This window comes from Typopeltis vanoorti, chromosome 3 (genome assembly GCF_054136105.1).
Source record: "Typopeltis vanoorti isolate ZY-2024b chromosome 3, IOZ_Tvanoo_1.0, whole genome shotgun sequence".
Classification (NCBI taxonomy): Eukaryota; Metazoa; Arthropoda; class Arachnida; order Uropygi; family Thelyphonidae; genus Typopeltis; species Typopeltis vanoorti.
In genome coordinates, this window is record NC_143551.1 from 145,294,377 (window position 1) to 145,316,436 (window position 22,060).

Below are 22,060 nucleotides of genomic sequence, written 5' to 3' on the forward strand. Positions count from 1 at the left end.
ATCGCTCACACAAACATATACATTGTCTGCCGATCCAGTTCTGCTGCAAAATAAAGGGGGGGGGGAAAGAAATCTACCTATGACGTCACCTCTCCATCTGTCTGTTCCTCCGTCAGAGGGCAGTTAGATCGTCCACTGCTACCTGCTCCCGGAATCTGTAACGGCACGTGCCGAATATTACACGATTGCACTTCCTACAGCCGCCCACATGCTGTGAGGTAAAGCTGCGCTATTAGAAAGGCAACCAGTCGCTTTTTCGGAGGATCGCACCTCTAGCCTAGAACGGAGTATACGAAGTACCAGTGTCATAGGTCCAACTGACGTTAACGACATGACCGAGCTGCTCTCTAAGAAGCCTGCCAAGAGTATTCTGCGGAAAAGTTCCACAACGTTCGAACACAGAGAGTAAGTACCCTCAAGTGTGCTTCTTATTTTTACGTTTTTGTCCATGCAGTGAAGCACAGATGATGCTAGTTTCTTTTCCTCTCTCTCTTCCCATCATCCGTGTGCATGCGTCAATGCCCGCGCGTGAAGGTGCTAGTTTGAGGTAAATGTTACCAGACATTTTTATAAGCATCGGTGCAAGCCGCTAGCTAGTAGCGTGCTTTTTCATTGAATATAGTGCAATTAACCGTTAGTCACATGTAAGCGCGAGTTTATCTTGTAATCATTCAACACAGGTCAAAATGCACATGCGTACTTTAGCAAGTCCAGCAGACGTAAAATGTACCAAGATCGTTACTTTAATGTTAGGTTTGCAGTTCAATTTTTGTTACAAAAAGAGGCCAAAATTTACTTGAAATTATTCGTTTAGTTTTAAATGTGACATGTGTGACTTATTTAAAGAAATGTGACAGTTTATATTCCATATCCAACAGTTGATAAAACACACTCAAGTATGGGCTTTCCAAATAATCATTAATTATGGTCGCCATGATTGTTGCCGTATTAGTTATGATTACAGAACAAAAGGTTATCTTGATATTAACAAATGCTGAAACGTTATTTATAATTGGCTGCACAATTTACCTGCATTTTTAGATATTTTTATGCACTGAAAACAAAATATTAGTTTTTTTTTATTCTTCTAATGCTAATCTGTTAATTTATATACTAATGGTAAATTAACTAAAATCTGTTAAATTATATACTAATGGTAAGTTGTAATGGTAAAGCCATTTCGGGAGCTGGGTCAACTAATCACAGACCGAGCTCGAACTAAAAGTTTCCTAAATGCAATTTTTCCAAAATTTCGTTTTGGCAGATAACAACTGCCATCTCATGAAGGATGCTTTGCCTCGTGGCACAATGACGTCCTTCATGAAGACCATTGGAATGTGAGGGGAGTGGCCAATGATGTATTGATTTAGACAGATTTTTTTTTTTTTTTTAACCTATGCTGCTTTCCATCTTAGCTTTAAAATAGAAATACTCGAAACCACTTGTCTGTGCTGCATAATATAAGTTTCTGGTATCAACCAAGAATACGTGGAACAAACTGAAGAGAGGCAAGATGAGAGGTTAATGACTACAGATCCAGGCAATGTTCCAAATACTACAGGAAACTAAATACTTGCACGTGGGACGACATACCTTACATACGCTAACACACAACGAGACTGATGGAAGCTAGAATACTGGGCTACGACATAATTGGAACCAAGAATTCTCCACCTGCCATTCATTAGCCTAACGTTTGTATCGATTTGGGAACTAATGCGAGGTTGTTGCTATCCCCGTGCGAACAGGAATGTATCAGAGCGTTGGGCTTTGCTGCTGCTACTGCTTGACCTGTCTGGATGTGGAAATCGAATCAAAAACATTGCCGTTTATGATTCGACTGGTCAGTCAAACTAGTTAACAGTTTTACTGACTGTTAACTAGTGTACATACAGACCAGTGTACATATTTAACAATACCTTCTCCATTTTATTTTCTCATACACTAAACAATAACGGACGTGTTGCTTTTTAACTTTTTTTGATCAGGAATTGATCACCTCCCTCCCCCCATACAATATGTTACGTGTTAAGATAAAATCAATTTCTGGAGTTTCTAATCCTCTCTTCAAAACAATTGCGTCTAACTACTTCTATATCGTTAAGTGCTTACGTCATCAGCAATTTATATTAATCTGCTAATATAATATCTGGCAGTCCCTTGTTCCCCGCACTACTATTAAAGATTTAGGTTTTACTCGTTGACTAGCCTCTGACGTCAATTGATGCTTGGATCTCATCGATCGGTAAAGGCAGCTTCCGTACTCATATGAAATGCTTAAAAATTGGCACACGTGTACATCAGGAGGAGAGAGAGATGAACCCCTTAGCAGCCGCTAGTCCAGTTAGTCTACTGTTGTCTTCAAAATCGATCCTGGATAAAATAGAATTTAAAGAATAGTGGTTAGTCTCCAGAATTTACTGGTAATTATAGCTGACTGTGAGAGACAATGATGGTGATATATATTTGATGAACAGAGTTTTCTTTAAGTCGAATCCATGATAGAATGCCATCCCCTTGCTTACAATCATGATGCATGCGTTTTCTCCATAAAGATATAATTCTTTATGGGGATGAGAAGGGAATCATAGCAATAGTTAGTGATAACGTACCCTGACTATATCTTTTGTAGGATGTGTACTTTTTTTTTAGAGAAAAGTTTCAAGACATAACAGTTATGGAATAAAAGAAGCACGTCCCCTTACATATCTGATTTTTTTTTTTTTTTGTGTGTGTGTTTATTTTTGGCCAGCCAACGATTGTGAAATCAATTTGTGATGGTGAAAATGGCTGATAAGCACCACTTGATTTTAGATTGCATTGAGATGCGTACGTAACAGCAGTTCAAGATAAGATTTCATACGTTTATATTAAAGTATGCCTTCAAGCACTCTGACCCGATTCTATAAATGGGTAAGAGGAAAAGGTTACTCAATGTCATCACCAGGTAGACCCACCATAAGGAGGGAGGAGGGGGGAAAGAGTCTAAAAAAAGAAAGAAGGAAAAAATGGAGGCAGCTTGTATGGATTCTAACAGCTGAACATGTCATCTTATCTACATCGTTTTCAGACAAAAAAAAATCAGTAAAAACTATAATACAGTTCCTATATACAGGAGGTTTTCCTACAATTCATGTAAGTTCGGGTAATTACCTCATCAATTACCTCTTCGCTTGGGGGAGGGAATCTACTCCTCTTCAGTTTTACAATGTGGATGCCTCGGGCTCTTTCTAGCTATAAATTATTCTAAGCATCTCGCATTCTTGGCCTACACACCATTGGCTAAAGGCTTCCAGTATTTCTCTTTTTAACCTGACTTTTCTTGGCTCCGCATCTGTTCTTCGAAGATGCTTTCACACAACTATTGATCGCCCCTACCACAGTGAATGTTATTTTGACACCATCACCATTCCTGTTCTTTGTTGTTTTAAGTGTGAGATTCGTTGTCTACTTTGTGTTGACTTAAAACATCGATTTATGATGAGTTTCTCGGGCAACGATCGCTTAAATGAACTAGTTTCTCGCTCCACCTCCTCCATGTTAGAGCACAGCTCTACATTGACCAGAACAGGCTATAATATTGTTCGGCATTTTATTTTTCCTTAGCCGGACTGTTTTTATTGGTTACTTCGTACGTCTACATGTCCTTTTTTTATTTGTCACGTTGTTTGGTTTTTAGTAGGTCATTCTTATAAGCTCAAGGGTCACCGTTACAATGATGTAAGATTCTAACCTCCGATTGTTCATGAAGCCTCACTTAACACTTACTCAACTGTTATTTTTATCGGAGGCTCGTGTCAGCTAATTGGGAGGTGTTATTATTTATGTGCATTCTTCACCTGTGGTGTATGTATTCAATTATAGTTTTCTTTCAATGACGTAGCTGTTTTTTTTTCAATAAACTTGTTGTTTTGTTTGACTAAAACTTGTTTTTCCTAAGAGGAATTCTCTTGTGTGTACGTGTTAATTAAAATAGATGACAATGACTTTCCTATTCAGTTGTTATTTATTGAATTAATGTATATACAGTTTTATGTGTATATAATTGTAACTTGGTTTGAATCTCTTCCGATCGAAGTATCCTTATAAAGGTTTCTTCATCTGAAGGTAAGTTACCTGGTCTCGTAAGGAAGTGATAGGGATTTTTTCTCCTGGAAACCAGAGAAGAAAAACTAGGGTTATATATATATATATATATATATATGTACGGCTAAAAATTTACCATCTTATCCTATTAAAATTATGGTTACGGAAGTCAAGGATAACTGGCAGGACCTGAGGGCCTGTAAGCAACACTCATGAATGAATAATGTAATCTTCTTGGATACAAAATCTTTCTTTCCATCAGATTACTTTTATTTTATTTTATTATTATTATTTTTTATTATTTTTTTGTATGGCTTGTTTGATGTGCTTCTAAACTAGTAGTGTGCTATCAACAGCGTATCAACACAGAATAATGTGTTGATACGTTGATATGAGTGAAATGAATTTGTATGTTTGTGTTCATGTGCTCTCAAAGACGAAAGTTTCTGTTTTGTATGCGTTACGATTAAGATATTTAGACATCAGCATATTAAAGACCTTCATACATCAATTTGTAATCATCGGATATGATGACAATTTCTCCTTTCCCCAACAACTTAGTTACTTATCCAGGAAAGAAAATGTATCTTCGATGGACGATATTTAGTTTTGTTCAAAGAGTTTCTTGGTTTTATTATTATTATAGAGTCCCCCCCCCGTAGCTCACTCGGTATAGACGAAGCCCTTTGGTCGGAAAGACCTGGGTTCGATTCCCGTCCAAGACGTGAGGAACCTTTATCCGATCTCTTTCGACTAAAGGTGAGTTAGCCGGTCTCATACGGAGGGAAAGGGTTTTTTCACCTGGAAACTCGGGTTTTTCGTCCCTCAGAACAGACAAACCGGCCCGTGAACACACACGGATCTACAGTCATAAAATACATACTCAATCCCTCATTAGGAGGGCTCGACTTGTCCTAAGGGACGGAAGAGGAAAGGGAGGAACCCCACACGAATAAATAAAAGAATATTATTACTATTGTAGAGATGGGAAAATGTATGATAGTTCATCGTTTGATCAACACATGGCGTTGGGTTTGTCAAAAGCTTAGATCCTTTTTTATTATTATTAAAAGAGTCCGTTAATTTGTCCTTTGAGTCCTTTTTTACAAAAAAGGACTCAACTGAATGCTTTTTTGTAAGTTATTTAAACTTAACTTTTTCTCTCCTCCTTTCCCCAAAAAGAAATTCACTTTTCATCTGAACTTAGTTGACGGTGCTTATGTTTCATCTTTATTTTATTAATGTTAATAGCAAAGCTTATTATACCATCAGTCCGCCTTCCCAGTCACTCAATCAGTTGGTATTACATTGAAAATTTAAAGAAATATAAAACGTTTCTGCTTTGATTATCAACATTACCAATAATTCAGTTACTGGCAATGAAATTAAGCAGTTGATGTGCTGCTACTGATTATTGAAGAATATCAAATGAAAACACTTAAGTGATCAAATGGGTTTAGTTTTGAGCTCAGGAATCTCTAAGGATGATCATTCAGCTATAATTGTTTCCAAATTGTTCCTTAAATACGCCTTCATATTTAAGGAGTAATTTTAAGAATCTTTATTCTTATTTCTTCTTAATTTTATTCTTTCATTTCTTATCATTTCTTTTATTTCTTCATTAAATATGGTTTTAAATTTCTTTGTGGTTTTAACTAGTTACTTTTTTTTTTTGTTTTACAAAAAAAAAATTCATGGATCATTAAAATTAACAAACGAAATTTAAATTAATTTTTTAGCTACCAAAACGTTTCACCAATTGTGGGAAATTCCAGTTTCTCAATTAAATACTATAAACATTCGTGATTTAAGTTTTTAAGTTAAAATTTCATCCTTTTAAATTGAAGTGTGTGTGTGTGTGTGTGTGTGTGTGTGTGTGTGTGTGTGTGTGTGTGTGTGTGTGTGTGTGTGTGTGTGTGTGTGTGTGTTCCATTTTACTGTTCAGAGAATGTCATGAAGTGACACAGGATTATAGGTAGCTTTCTCTCTCTCTCTCTCTCTCACACACACACACACAATATGCATTGAATGAATAGATGCAATTAGTTTAATGTAATGCCTACATGTCTAGAAAGTAGCCTGTGGCTACGTCGATGGCCACAGGGTTCGCCCTATTGCATGTTTACCTTGAGGAGTTGTCGTTATTAATTATTCGCAACTGCTATCCATCAACCCCTCTTTGGCCGTAGTTCATCTCTTTAGTAATGAGACTCACCTAACATCGTTACGTTGTCCGAAGACCGGGTCGATCGCGTAACGTATGACCTCAACGACGGCAAAGAGGCTTCATCGTTCGTTCTTCTGGTCGTGCATTTATGCTGCATGAGGTGTGCAGCATTTAAAGCCTTTCAGGCGACTGATGTAAGTGAATCCTAAGAAGTGTTAGGATAATGCAGAGAACAGCAGATTTGGAATTAGTACATTAATTCCGATTATTACGCAAAATGTATATGTTTAAGAATTTCTTGAAACCATCTAGCATATTATTGGAATATTTATAAGTTTAATTTAATATTTTTTAAGAAAAAATCCATTCTTTATTTAGGTATATCAAAAAAGTTAGCTAAAAGACCGAAAAAATATCCAACTTGACACAAATACAAATATTTCGTGTTCAAACGTCTAATAATGCGCCAAATGGAGCTTGAAAAATAACCCCTCTGCTTCGGAACAGAACAGTGAGTTTCCGTCTTTTTTATTATCCCTTCTTTGTGTGCCAAGATGTTTCAGAGAGAGAATTCTTCAGAAGATCGAAGGCATTTCTCCTTTTGGTTATTCGTCCAGTGGGATTTCCACCTTTTTCTTTTCTCTTTCCACCACTCTTTTTATTATCATTCCCTGTGTTTTATAAGACATCTTCTTTTTCTACATGATGAAATTCCTGCCGAAAAAAAAAAAACATTTCAGTTTTCGCCCCAGTTTTCTTCTCTGCAAAGAGCGATGCTATGGCTTTTTGCCAATCCTTTAGCATCTTCGATGGACGTCACGTTTATTCTTTTTCTTCATCCATTATATAAACTCGAAGATTTTAGAATTCTTACTTCATGTTTCTTTATTTTTGTTTTTCTAAAATGCCTTTCCACTATTTATTTTTTGGTATAGTCTGCAGTCATACTACAGTCATGTTTTGCAGTATATACTCATAGTCACAACATAATTTTATAAGAAATATTCGGAATCAATGCTATTTATATTGAAAGATACTGTATAAACCAGTATCATTTGAATAACCCAGTCTTTATCTTTTGGTAATGCTACATTGTTTATATGCAATAACTCCAATACTGCGTGAATACAGAAATGCGAGTAAAAATGCGCTTGCGCAGAATATTATTTATTTTATGACGATATTTCCTCTCAAACGCTAAAGCACCGCTAATTAACAAGCAAAGAAAATTAATAAAATGCATCGTATTAGGATTTCTTCCTCGAGTCTCACTAAACTGCAAGAATGTAAGGAAATTTAGATGAGTGGATTTAAAGTAAAACTGTTAAAATAATAACCATTCTAATTAAGTGTAGATTTTATATGTAGCTTTTTTTAACCCTTTTAAGATCACGAATTTTGAATCCATGTAAAGGCTAGTAAAAACCACACACATCTTTATATACGTCTGGGAGTTCGCTGTTCATATTTAGTGTTGTTTCACTACAATAGTCTAATTCTACCGTGACGTCCCGATTTGCGCAGAGGGCGCTTCCCAACGATCAGGAAATCTAACACAAAAGCTTCCTTCTAAATAAGCTCCTAAAACTTGCGGGTTACATCACTGTTTTATCGCTGGCCTACTTTTCTTAAGGAAAATGCGCTTATCTGGTCACCATGTCTGTGTGTGTGTGTGTGTTCCCTAATAACCTTTGAACCTCGAATGATCTTTATAAAAACTTTGTATGAATATCGTGCTACCGGAGGCAATTTAAATGTCATCTTTCGCAAATCTTCAAAAGTGCTGAAAGAGGACATTGAATGCATGCTCATTTCCTGTTAGAACTGAAATTTTATATTGAGTGTAAAAAAAAAAAATGAGTTGATCAGAAAAATATGAAATTGTTGAATAATAGTATAGAGCAGGGGTCGCCAAAGTTATTTGCCCGTTGACCCCTTCAAGAGTTTGACTTTTTATCGACCTCCTCTATTTTACTATTACGTAATTATAATAGGGCAAGCGAAAAAGACACTTATGCGAGTTTTTAGATTGTTTATTTTATAGTTACAGTGTTTATTGTATGTATAATATAGTATATATTATTATATTACTACTACCAGTACTATCACTAGTAATATCACTGGTATTACCACTGATATTAATATACTGGTATTAATATCACTGGTATTACTACCAGCGCTTCTCAACTCTTCAACATAGAGAAGTTTAGTTCGTGAATGAATAACGATTGAATTATAATATGTATGTTGATGAATTTTAGAACATTAACGCTCACTTGTATGTCGATGCGCAAAAATGAAACTGGGATCGAATACTTGTAAGTATCAGTAAATAAGAACCACGCACGTGTTGCAATCTCGCTCCCACTACCCCGGCCGACAGGAACCACCAACATCCGTTTATTGGTAAATACGTCATTTTGGCCTACTTGATTGGTAACTATTTTCATGACCTTACTCCATCTTACAGGTCCATGAATAGGACCTGTAAGATGGAGGTACTGACCCCACGATTCACTCTTAATTGCGTTGTCATTACCTCCATGTCTTTTGTCATGGAGATAATCCAAATTAACCGAATTAAATATTACCCATACAATGATGTCTTATATTTTTCTGTCGGCCCCCAATCGACCCCTGAGCCCGAATCGATCCCTAACAATGTTATATCGACCCCTTTGGCGACCACTGGTATAGAGCCATGAGTACAGAACTGCGCATGTTGCTTCTTTTACGTACTGGGATTTGAAAATGAGTTTAGTACTAAATTGGTTGCAATGAGGGATATGCGTGTATATATATATATATATATATATATATATATATATATATAATAATAATAATAATAAAAATCAGCAGCCTATTTTTCTACTCACTGCAGAGTGAAGGCCTCTCCCATTGCGGGAGGTTTTGGGTCTCCCACGGTGACTCAGTCCATATTGAGAACAGACAATCACAAACATCCATGCCTACGTAGGATTCGAACCCTCAGTTTCTTGTCTGGAGAGCGGATATGCTAACCACTCGGCCAACCGGGCCGTCCGTCTCTCTCTCTCTCTCTCTCTCTCTCTCTCTATATATATATATATATATATATATCAGTGGCGTCACGTGCCCGTTTCGGTTGGGTGTGATGTCGTGCATCAATAAATGTCTTTTACTTTTTTTTTGATGTAATTATTTGTCGATATAAACTATAAATACATTATTTTCATTTTGCATGAATTTTAATGATGTGGGTTTAATGTATGTGGGTTATAAAAAATTGACCGGCATATTTTATTAAAAATCAGCTAATTAATTAATCCTAAATCAAATTATTCAGTTTAAATAAAAAAAAATTGACTGGCATATTTTCTTAAAAATCAACTAATTAATCCTAAATTAAATTATTTCAGTTTAAAAGCAAAAAAAATCATAAAACTAACAAGTAAAATAATATTAAATTACATACACTTACCTTTTAAAAATGTATGTTTCTGTTTAAATTTGTTTCACTATAAATTTACAATTCACACTTCACTCAGTGACTCCCTAGACACAGAGGTCAAACGAACTGGTCTCACTGTTCACAAATCAGAAAAAGATGAACCAAAAACAGGAACACGTGTTTTATTGCTGCAATAAAACACATATTCTATGGCTACCCCACAACAGGCCAACCCATACTAAAATTTTAAGATAGACAAAGCGTCCCAGGGTCGAGGGGTGTAAGATTACATATCTCAATCAATTTTACGATTATAATTTGTGGAATTTTTTAATAGATCCCAGGGAGTAGTTCCTCCCAGTGGACGCCCACGACCGTGTGATTGCATTTTTATCGATGTATGAAAGTTTTGAGAGGGCATAGCACATCAGCGCTCATCTTAATTGGTCCAATGAAATTAATTGCAGGATAACTTTGAATACTTCTGCGTAAAGTGGGGGAACGATCTGTTTGTTTTAAGATTAGAAAACAACAATGAAGGAGAATGCTATATTTGGTTGGTATATCTGAAATACTCAAAGATGAAAATATGTGAACCATCATTTATAAGACATGTAAGAATAGGAAAGAATACATGTGAGTAGAAACACTTTCATTAATGGTAAACGAATAATTAATAATTATCATTTGTGATGTGTGTGTGTCCTATAAGTTGCTGGGTAGAGCGAATGGCACGATCCTATAAAGTCTGAACATGAATAAGTGAATTTATGATGGCATAATTAAAAAAAAATACTTATGAAGAGAGAGAGAGAATTGCAGGAATAAATATGGTTTGATGGAGCAGCAAATCATCTCGTAAAATTTGTTGCACATGTTATGTGTATTTCTCTGGTTTGTGTATATTTCGCTCCGTTTTTCAAGAATTTTCTTTTGTTTACTGAAACTCAGAGCACATAACATCCGATCATTATCGGAATTATCCACACTTTCGGGAATCCTACATTCCTTAGTTTTTTTTTTTTTTTAGTATCAGCGGTTCTTCTGTCTTATCAATCTCACATATTGCTGGTATTTTGTTGTAGATCAACAACGTCTTATAATACACAGAATATTCATTTTTATTCGGATAATTTTTACTGTCTGTTGTTTCTGAAGAGTAGAATAAAAATGTCTCTATACCGTTAAAAAACTTTGCAACCTCAACAGATGCTATACTGCATAGCAAGAGAAAAAGAATTAGCATTTTTCTCGTAATATCCACTTTCAAATTTTCAGTTCCAGAAAACATGTGTACCAGCTGTTTATAATACAGCCATCGCATACAAAAAGCACTCAACTCATGACAAGTGACAACGTTGAATTGGATTGGTTGACACAATAACCAATCACAGACGCTATGTGCTGGATGAGCTCAAAATGTTAGGTCACCTAGCCTGCCTTCTCAGCGGTTTATAAATATTAGAAAGCTAAGAATCTGACCCATTGTGCCCTCTTCACATCTTTTCGAAGGGCTGAAGGGTGTATGCATTTTGAAAGCACACCCGAGCTTCACGCAATGTTTACGCGTCGAAATGTGCCCTCTTCATGAAACTAATGCTTTATTGCCCTCCTGAAGAGGACAATGAAGCATTAGTATATTGTGTTCAATTTTAAGTCTGCAAATAAATGGGGGAGTCCTGAACGGGAATAAATGCAAATATATAATATCGATGATACTGATATTTCGTGGATGAGCACCGCACACCTAGCACACCCGAAATATTCGGGTGTGCTAGGTGTGCGGTGTATATATAATATAATTATATATACATATTATATATATATATATAATGTGGTGGTGCTCCATCTTGCTGGAACACCACATTTGGCTGATGACCTTCCAACTAATAGAGTAATAAACTAATAATTCACCACTGCCACTGTTTTTTTCCGCAAAGAAAAAGGGTCCCCAAACTTCAGAACATGACAAAGCACGCCAGACATTAACCTTTCCACTATCTCTTTAGAGTACTCGAATGAATTGAGAATTTTCTGATCACTGTATTTTGCAGTTATGACGATTTACCCCCCCCCCCCCCATGATATGCAAAACGTTGCTTCATCCCTAAATCCATATCCGAAGATAATTTAATTTTCATGAGCTTTAACTTTTGACAAAATGTCTTGGGTGAATTGGAAACACCGTGGTTTATCTTCTGGCTGTAAAGCCTGCACAATCTGCAGTTTGTAGGCACACAGTTGAAGGAGTTATGAAGAACCCTCCAAACAGTCGTGCATACCTAATGCAAAGAAGCTCGTCTAACTGATTTTTGTGGGCTTTGATAAAATGCGTCCTGGATTCGATCAACATCTTCCTTCGAAGTGCTCAGTCTTCCCACTCCTTTTTCGGTGCCGAGTCTCTTGAAATTGCTTTAACCTACGTTAGATAGCATTATTAGGAGGTGGATGTTTTCTATACGACGCTGCGTTGTGAAAACGGACTTTGTTTCGAAAAACCAAAGGACGCACATTGCTTTCTCTTGAACAGTCGCCATTTTGAAGGATGACGTCATATTATATCGCAGACATCAATGCGGAGAGTACAGCATTGCCAAATAAAACTTTTTGAGTTACTTTCATATTCTGTAAGCAGTTTTATTTTGTTCTTTCCGGTTTGAAAATTATAGGCCATGGAAATCCCGACAATAATTTAGAATCACCCTGTCTATTTAAATATCTGTTTACTGTGTGTTCTGTCAGTTTTCTAGTTGTAAGAAATAAAAATTCCGCATTCTGGAAGGGGATAAAACCTGCCACCTTTGAGGCCTAACTCATCTCTAGTTGGAAAAAAAAAACAAAAAAAAACATAAATATTCTTCGTGTTTAGACGGGATTTGAACCCAGATCTTTCTTTGAGAGCGAATTTTTTTTCTGGAAGTAACGAAATACTTGACGTAATAATATTCTTATGTGGATTCTTTTCTTTGTACTTCTGAATCATGTGATTAAAATATGGATTGTGCATGCTTCCGATTTCTTTTATCTTATCAACTCCTTCATATAACACTTGCATAACTACCGATTACAGCCGATTTTACACAGATACTACTTCAGTCAGGCACAGTACATTTCCATGAAGCGTTCTTGGTATCGTCGATGTTCGTATAACCTTTAAATACTAATTAAATCTTTCCATCAGCGCACATGGGATACCCTGATACCAGGGGCGAATGCTGGTCTTGAAATTCACGCTTGCACTTGTTATCATTCAGGAGTGAGAGGTGTGATTGAAGTCTAATTGTCGGAATAATGAATTACTGACCATTTAAAACTATATATTTAGAAATTTATGTACATTTAATCATACAACATTTATTTTAGAAATGATATTCTATATTTTTCAATTTAGCTACTTGAATACAAATTCTACCCTACGGTTCTTCTTTATGAACTGGTCAATAACATCGTCATAAAAAGTTGGCTGTAACTTAATTTTCCCAAGCAACACGCACACTTGTAAAGGCTGGCTGAAGCTCATTAGCTACAGCTACTTTGACTAGGTATGGTCTGTGTTTAAGACGACGTGAAGGGAGCGGAAATGGCTATGCGCATCATGAAATCGCAGTGTTGCTGCGAGGAGCTGGAAGCTCCCACAATCGAGCAAGCCAAGGTAGCTTTGACTAGACGAGCAAGCATCGGCCTTCGATACACAACGCAAAGCTCAATTATTGACGCGCAAGCTTAAGACGTCTTCTGTCTACAAAAATAAAAGCCTAAATGGAATGCTTATAAATGCATGCATTTATTAACAAATAAATAGTACTTCTTTCTCAATTAATGGAGAATTCGCCCCTGCCTGCTACTAATTTCGGGAAGAACTGGAGAAAGATTGTTTTCGTTATTAAAAAAACGGACAGGAGCTATCTTATTTTTGTGCCAACCTTTATAAATAAAACAATCTTTCGGATCCTTTGAATATCGTAAAGAACTCTCTCTATGTCTACTGAATGTCAAATAGAAAAATCAAGTAGCGCTCGAAAAGCAATCCAAATCTCATCACGATTCTCCTTGAATTGATGTCTGTTAACTGTCCCTAATTTGTACTCGTGGAGGACTGTCCTTAATCCATTTTATCTCGCGGGCCTTGGAAATATCCAATGGGTTTAAACACGTGCAGGGCATAATTTGCAGCAGTACGTTAGCCATTTTAATGAATGCAGATTGTTAATAGCATTAATATGCCATGAAAGTGATGCTCAGTCACGCCATGCATTCTTTAACTCCAAAAAAACTTTCCTAGCACAACGAGTGCCCTACACGATCTTGTGCTCAAGTTACTTACGAGTACCCGCATTACAATTCTCGGAATAATTCTACTAATCGTGTGCTAACTGACCCAGTAATATAATCCCACAGCGGTAGTAATAATGATTACATCAACAGTAGAGACATCTGGCGTTCGCTGTATAGTTTTGCAAGGTTACTTTCAACTGTATGTTTATTTCTGCTTGCTAAAAAGGTTTTGGCTTGGGAATTTGCTAACTTGTACGGGCTTTGTCATGCAGGAAGGAGAGACGAAGCCGATTAAAGTCATTCTCAATTAAAAAATAAAAGTTTTTGAGTACCTTCAAGTTTTTTTTTAAATCTTAATCTGCCATTTCGAATATAGGTGAACCTCCTTTTGTTTATTTTAGTTTTTCATTGTTTTATATGTATTGTGAATAAACGCCCCAATAAATCCGACAGCGAAAATTAGTACTTAATACTTTTTTTGCAAAAATAATAATTTATTTATTTGTTACATTAATTTTTTTCCAAACATTATCATGAATATAATATTATCATGATATTAATAATGATAATTATTAATATCATTAATGAAACTCAATTTAATAACTCAATTTATTATCATGATATTAATAATGATGATGATAAGCTTATCCGGGTTATTACAAAATTGATAGATTACACACACCAGTATAAATCTAACGCAACGAACTGCTCAAAAGTATTGGGATAAAAATAAGATAATTATGGCATTGGTTAATTTCTAAATATATACATTTATGCTATACAAACTATTAATTACTATATTTCATCATATTCCTGGCATATTTTGGTTCGTTTTGTTTCTCGTTAATTATAAATATTTGGGACTAAAAGTTAACACTGCCATAGATTATTATTGTTGTTGTTATTGTTTGTGATTTAGACATTAAATAGCTTTTAAACCCCGATCCAACCTGGTTGACAGAGTGGTTAACGTACTCGCTCCCCAACCCACAGACTTGAGATTCGAAATCCGTCATGGGTATGAATGCTTGGGATTGTCTTTAGGTGGGAGATGAACTTCATCACCTGATGTGAGATCATCGCTCTTCTTTTTTTTTTTTTTTTTTTTTTTGAGGGTGAAGTTGCTTGAAAAAAAAGTTCGATGTTTGATCTCTAGAGCAGTATTTCCTGATTATGTAAAAAATTAACAAAAATGTAAATAATAATGGGAAAAAAAGTCTTAGATCACCTACGGTACTAATGTACTATAGATTTAAACCTTTTGTAGGTGAGAATCACTTAAAAAATTAACAGCATCAACTCTAATTTTTTTCAAGTAGAATATTATGGGATATTGTGTCCAAAACTTTCTGCAGGTCTAGAAAAATTGATAACGTTTCACAATTTTATCATTTTGAAAGAAAAAAAAATTAAATTAATGAGATGTAATGATATTATTAACTTTATTGTTAATAGACTAAGCTATCTTAATTAAATGTAACAATATTGTCATCGTCTTAATATACAATATAAAAATATATACATTATGGAACTTATTTCAAAATATTCGCTGGTTTTGTAGAATAATAATAACCTGGAAAATCGTTAATTCATTTGAATAACATCGATCGATTCACCAGCCAAAGTTGCTAATGCGTTGTAAGTTTATTTTTTCGTGGTGTGAGATTAAAATTAAGTTTGTGAAGTTCAGCCATGCTTATTCAATACGTAGATTCTGTCTAAGAAGTTTTTTTTTCCTCCTAAAAATTGTACTAATCTAATTACGGAAAATGGGCAAAAATTTTGTAGAAAAACCAGAAGGGAGATCTGGTTTTAAATTTTAAGATAATTTCTGCATCCCTTTTTATGCACTAGTACTATTACAACTCTGTTCTACCGGAAATGAGCCAGTTGTCGATGATACATTAAACATTTGACACTCTGGCACCACACGTACTTTAATGCCATCTTAAATAAGCTGGAGAAAACAGATGGGAGCGCTCAGATTGACATTTATCATTAATGGCTTCTTTTATTGAGGGAGCACTTCGACTTTGTAGGTTGCAAGGGAATACTGTATTTGATGGATACTTATGAAGTTATTAAGGGAGCTGAATAAATTGAATTAAAGATAAGAATTAGACATTAGTAGTAAAATTTAACATAAATCATAACGTATACGTACTTTTCTTTTATTTTTCCATTTTCAATTTAAAATTTCCATTTTAACATGTCATAGTAATAGCCGCAAAAAAAAAAGGATTACTTTTTTTTTGCGGCTATCCATTTCGTCTCCTTAAACTAATTAGAAAAACGATACAAGGAATATATTTCATATTTTACTCTCACGTACTCAATGCGCCAACTGCCTTTCTCCTCACATTCACTCACGAAAATGAGTTGTATGAGAAGACGTAAGACTATATTTAACTTTTTCTTTGTCTGATGCTTCCTTTTAATTGTTCCATCAACAATCCTTGTCATTTCTTGCATCATTTCCTTTTCTTCTAAAAGAATGCAACAGTACAATGAGAAAAAGTCATTAATTGCATTTTTTTTTTGTTTTGTTTCTTTGATATGGCAACTGCTTCATTACAACTTTTGTCGGTCAAGGCTATGACGATGGAAAGAGGTTTCTGTCTCATTCCCCTCACCCCCCCCCATCCTCAGAGATGCCACTCACTAACGATGTACGATGTAATTAATGTTTCTGTAGAAAACACAGACCATTAGGACACTTATAAAGAAATAGAAAGGATGAACACAACAGTCATTAATTCGGACATATGAATATGGCGTCCTTTCATGCCGTCCAAATAACCTTTTAACCTTTTTAAGTGTGGATTTTGAATTAAATTATTTTTTTTTAACTCTGTCGCTTTTAATAAAACTTCATTTTGCGTTTACAACATCAGACGGGTGCTTAAGAGAAACTGGTTCACTTCTCGAGGGAGGAATTAACTTCTCTTTCGACATCGTAACACTGGATACATCTTATTTAAAGAGATGAAGAAACTCTACGCTTAGAGATGATGGCTAAACACGACTCTACAGGGATTGACTCCACGCCAGGCAAACATCCATTAATTTTGTTTTTCTTTAAAGGAGACTGGATAAATTCGAAGAACCACACTCCGAAAAAGAAAGACCAAAATGAAAAACGAGGTTAGCAGATTGATTTAGACATACAACCTTAGATAACTGCACCATCAATAATTAGATTTCATTAAATGAGTATTACTATTACTTTAGCTCATATATAAAATAAATTTTCTAATGCCTTTTATTCCCTAAAGGGAGTACGTGAAGCCGTTTTATTCCCAACTTTTGCAAACTAACTTTTGGAAACTCAGCAGCCAATCACAGATAACTGGCTCAAGATTATCAATGATTTAAATTAGCATGCGTAGAGGAGAGTAAGGCAAACTACTACCGCCATCTAGTGTTCTCTAACACTACAATAATATGGAAATTGTACTTATCAATTGATTTTGAGTAATCGAAATACCGTTAGATACCTAAAGGCGGTGGAGGAGCAAATAGTGAAAGCAACTATTAGCGAAAGTTCAGCAGTTATCTGAGTGAACCATTTACCAACTTAAAATTCAAAACTGTCTTAGGCATGTGCATTATTGAAACATGATTGGTAGATGATCTTGATTAAGAAATATCATATCTTATCTCCATTACACAAGGTCTAGTGTGCATAAAAATTATATCTCGTCACCAGAACAGGGTTGTGAGTGTTCTAGCCTTTGGTCACCCAAGAGTGTTAACTCGGGTACTAAATACCATACGTTTTCAACTGTTTATGGGGCACTAAAAGAGGAATTAAAAAATATAACAGCTAAGAGGGGAGAGCACTATGTTACACTAATGACCATATTTCATTAGTGACTATGTTACACTAATGACTATATCTCAAGTAAGAGATCCTTATCCTTAAGATAAGGATCTCTTACTTGGAGTTCCCCGCAAATGGGATTTAAATCCCAGTTTCTTTACACTTCAAGAAATGAAGTGTATGAAGAGCTTTCGGAGGCTTCTCCCACTAGGATTGTCGTTAGGGTATAATCCGCCCCTAAGCAAATATTATTTTGGCATCTCTAAATTCAAGAAAGTATGCAAAATTTTTTAAAGAAAACAGCAGTGCCTTTAGTGGGTTACGACGGCTCTGTCTAACCCCCCCCCCTAAACAGAACTGCTCCGCGGTTAATAAATGCCATATTTCACACATATCGATCCACTCAGAGCGTCCATGTTATGCACATGCGGTCAGACGCAAATTTGGGTTGAGAACGTTGAAGCTGAAAGAGTGCCTGATTGGCAACATTTCTTTTAAAAAAAAGTAAACTGTGTTGATTTACATTAAATATTCGTTTTCACTATCGCTACATTCCATCTCTCTCTCACACACACACAGCTTTTTTTTATTTTACTCTCACTCACTCTGCATTTATTTCTTCTTCTTCTCCTCGTGTGTGTGTGTGTGTGCGCGCGCGCGTGTAAATTTTGTACATGGCAAGCATAAGTTCCTCAACATCAGTAACTGCGTAATAAGCTCCCTGTCACTTTATGCATTCGAATCTCGTTTATACTATTAAGATTATTTTTTAAATAGAAAAAGAAGAAAAAATGCGATATTTTAACACATAACGTGCGCCGAAGACTAGCATTTCAATAATACTTTGTTGGTCGTAGTATGTTCAATACTTTAATCTAAAAGCCACCGAAGTATCGAACATACAGTGAAGAAGAAAATATTTGGATTAAACTTAAAATGGCGCACATTGGAATCCTTTCTCCTGCTATTGCAAAAGGCCAAGAGCTTTACACATCTGTAAGCTTCATCTGTGTTTTAGCTTCTGCGTGCGGTTGTTTTTGAGTTTCTTGAGGAAAAATACTATGTTTTTGATTATAAAAGGCAATTAGAGATTGATGAGAATAGTCTGACATTGCTGATAAAAAATGAACGTGTGAAAACCTTTTCCATTAAGATAAAAACACAGATGTGATGCGATAGAACGGTATTTCATAAATGTGAAAGTGCACCTTAAATAAGCATGCGCAGAATATTTCTTCATGGCCAGAAAAATTATTCAACAATTTTGTCGGTTACTAAGTACAGATCATTAGAGCCACCGTATCTCAGTCCGTTATCATGATGTCCTTTGGCTAGAAACACGTGGGTTCGAATCCCGTATCAGGACATTTCAATTGAATATGAGCTAACCGGTCTCATACGAATGCTAAAGGTTTTTCTCGTGGAAACTCGTTTTTTTTTTACCGTAATCAGGAAAATGTCTGGAAAACGCCCTCAATTTACACACAAAAATATATAATTAGACATAAAATTAATTATCTTATTCTAAAATTATAGTTAGGAAAACAAGTGGTGAGTCTCAAGGGTCCGTAAATATTCTTATTCTTACAGATGTAAATCACTTGTCTGCCGTAATCTCTTCACTGTTCCTCTAATTTTTCTCAGAACTCTCATATCCGTGGTTTATCTTTATTTCTAATTCAACTCTCAGATCTATAAGTTGAAATTGGTTTTAATGTTATTTTATATGATAGTTTAGGATTTGGGCTATTTTTTTTTTTAATGTGAATTCTAACCAAAAACTACGTACTCAGTGTATCACGAAAGATATATCAACGTGAACTGAACCGAGAATCCTACTTTAGAGACCAAAAATAGTACTTTTCATGCCTTTAAAAAAAAACACTTCTCATTAAGTACACGATGAAAATCTAAAAACATTTGCAAACAACGAATTGTTGTTTGCAAATGTTTTTAGATTTTCATCGTGTACTTAATCGTGCATCGTGCAAATGGATTAAAACCCACAGATTGTTGCTTAGAGAGCGGTACGACCACTCCGCCAGTCAGGCTGGTGTCTTCATGCCGGAGAAATTTATGCAATGGCTAGCCACCATAACCTTTGCTTATTCTGTTATAAATTTCCATATTTAATTTTCTATATTTGCCATTTTAATGATAAAAATTGTAGCTAAACTGGAAAAATGTTTTACTTGTTCTATAGGCTTGCCATTGAAAATATCGTGCATGTTTTCAATGATCATAGTTTTGTTTAATGTTTTTTATTACTGATTTTCGTGCCAGATTTCTTACAACAATTATTCACTTTAAAAAAACCTTTAGACTTGTGCCAGATTTAAGTTGTAATAATACCATCGCATAAAGTGAACAGGTAAGTTTAATTACTCCGACTTTGATATCAGATTTAAAACCACTTTTTTCTTTGTGATTATTGTTTAATTCCAAGATCCACGAGAACGTCATTTTTATTGAAGATATCATTTACTATCAAGAGCGTGCAACATTACAACTCCTGAAGTTTATTAACTTAAAAAAAATACGTATAAATCAAGAATTCCAAACACATTAAGAAAACTGCATTCAACTAAAACTGTATGAATATACTGCAAATATCCACGTGCGTTGAATGTTCCACAATTCAATCTGAACTTATAATACAGGATGATCCATAAGTCACGAAGGGGGTTTAAATTGTGTATAACTTTTAATTTTTTTTTTTCACGTATTCTAAAGAACATTTGGGAAGTTAATCATAGAAAAGTTCGCAACCCAACGACGAACCAAATACGTGCAATTTTATTTTTAAAATTAGCATTCGATTTCAGCGTTCTCCAGATCTGACGGCTCCCCACTTTTCCTTTTGGGTTTAGCAGAAGGAAAAGATGTACGTGAACAAATCCCCAGACAATCCAACAGCTGAAGGAGAACATTTTTACAGAAATTATGACGTTTCAGGCAGAAACATTAACAGCTGTCATGGAACGTGCCGCAGAAAGGGCCCGTCTTTGTGAAACCGAAAATGAAAGGTATTTAGGTGATGTGGTCCTGAATAACTGATAAAAATATCTCCAGGTTCTGTATTTCATTATGACTAAAAAAGAATAAAAATAATTAATTTATAAAAGTTATTGAATGTTTAAATGCCTTCGTGACTTATGGGTCACCCTGTATTAAGCGATGCACGATGCTGCAGTTATGAATTTATCCAGTATTGTCTTTGTAAAAAGCTTTCTTTACTCTTTTTCCTTTAAAAAGCATGGATTTTTTTTTATCCTTCACTGTATCTATGCATATATTTCTAACCTCCTCCTCCTCTCCAACTTACACCGCTGTCTGAAAAGACTTCTCTTTAAAGTACAAAGCCATGTTTTGTCAAACATTTTTCATACGCTTTCACTTATTTCATGTCCTTGGACAGGAAAGAACAACTACGGACAACAAGAAGAATAATGAAAGATTTTTGTCTTTCTTGTCATGTTCACCGACACCGAACCGCCAACAGAGCTTTGTTTTCGCAAATATTTGTAGATATTAAACAGCTCAAACCTCTTTTTACTTTCTAACAGCATAAAGCCAAGCAGACTACACAACTCTCGGTAGAATTTAGTGGAGGAAAGTACTCACATGTGGAGTGCTTTTTATTGTTTTTTTATTTATATTTTATGGGGGAAAAAAAGATCAACACGTCAGAAAGGATTTTTTTTAATCTGTTATTTGCTATTATTGAAGAAACATAAATTAAAAGAAAAGTCAAAATCTGACACTTATACAGTATGATAAAGGAATACAAACACAGAACGATATGTCCATTGTGCACGAATATTTGTGATTGTTTTTAGATGAGAGATGAACTTCACCGCCCGGTGTGAAACCACCGACCTGCTTATTGGAGGCCTGAAGTGGCTTTCAAAAGTTTTGTTTGGTCTCGAAATCAGGGTTTCCGTAGATAAAAAAAAATTATTTAAAATACGAACAATATATAAAATCAATAAAAATAGAAAAAATATTCGTAATCCATGCGTTAATGTATTACAGATTTACAATATTTTGTAGATGGGAGTTATATGAAAAAAAAAAAGTCCTGATTTTATAGAATGCTAGTAGACGCTAACAAGGGTGATGGGGAGAAAAAAATAAAATAAAGAAAAATGGTCAGATGATAAATAACAGCATTAAAAAAATACATGTAGGTATGTACATATCATAAGATTCTAAGGGGGGGGGGGTAGAAACAAACAGTAGCATCCACTTAGTAACTCAACGATAGTGGAAGTAAAAT

The 22,060-nt window shown here is 35.2% G+C and overlaps 1 protein-coding gene across 1 annotated transcript in view; it reads left to right on the forward strand.

Annotated features, from left to right (window-relative positions):
- The first annotated feature begins 200 nt into the window (after positions 1-200).
- LOC150108634 (uncharacterized) overlaps positions 201-22,060 on the forward strand; it is an 83,154-nt gene continuing 61,294 nt past the window's right edge. The window contains exon 1 of the mRNA XM_090416091.1: positions 201-405. Coding sequence (XP_090272217.1) covers positions 332-405 — 74 coding nt within the window. The 5' untranslated portion in view covers positions 201-331. The remainder of the gene's footprint in view (positions 406-22,060) is intronic.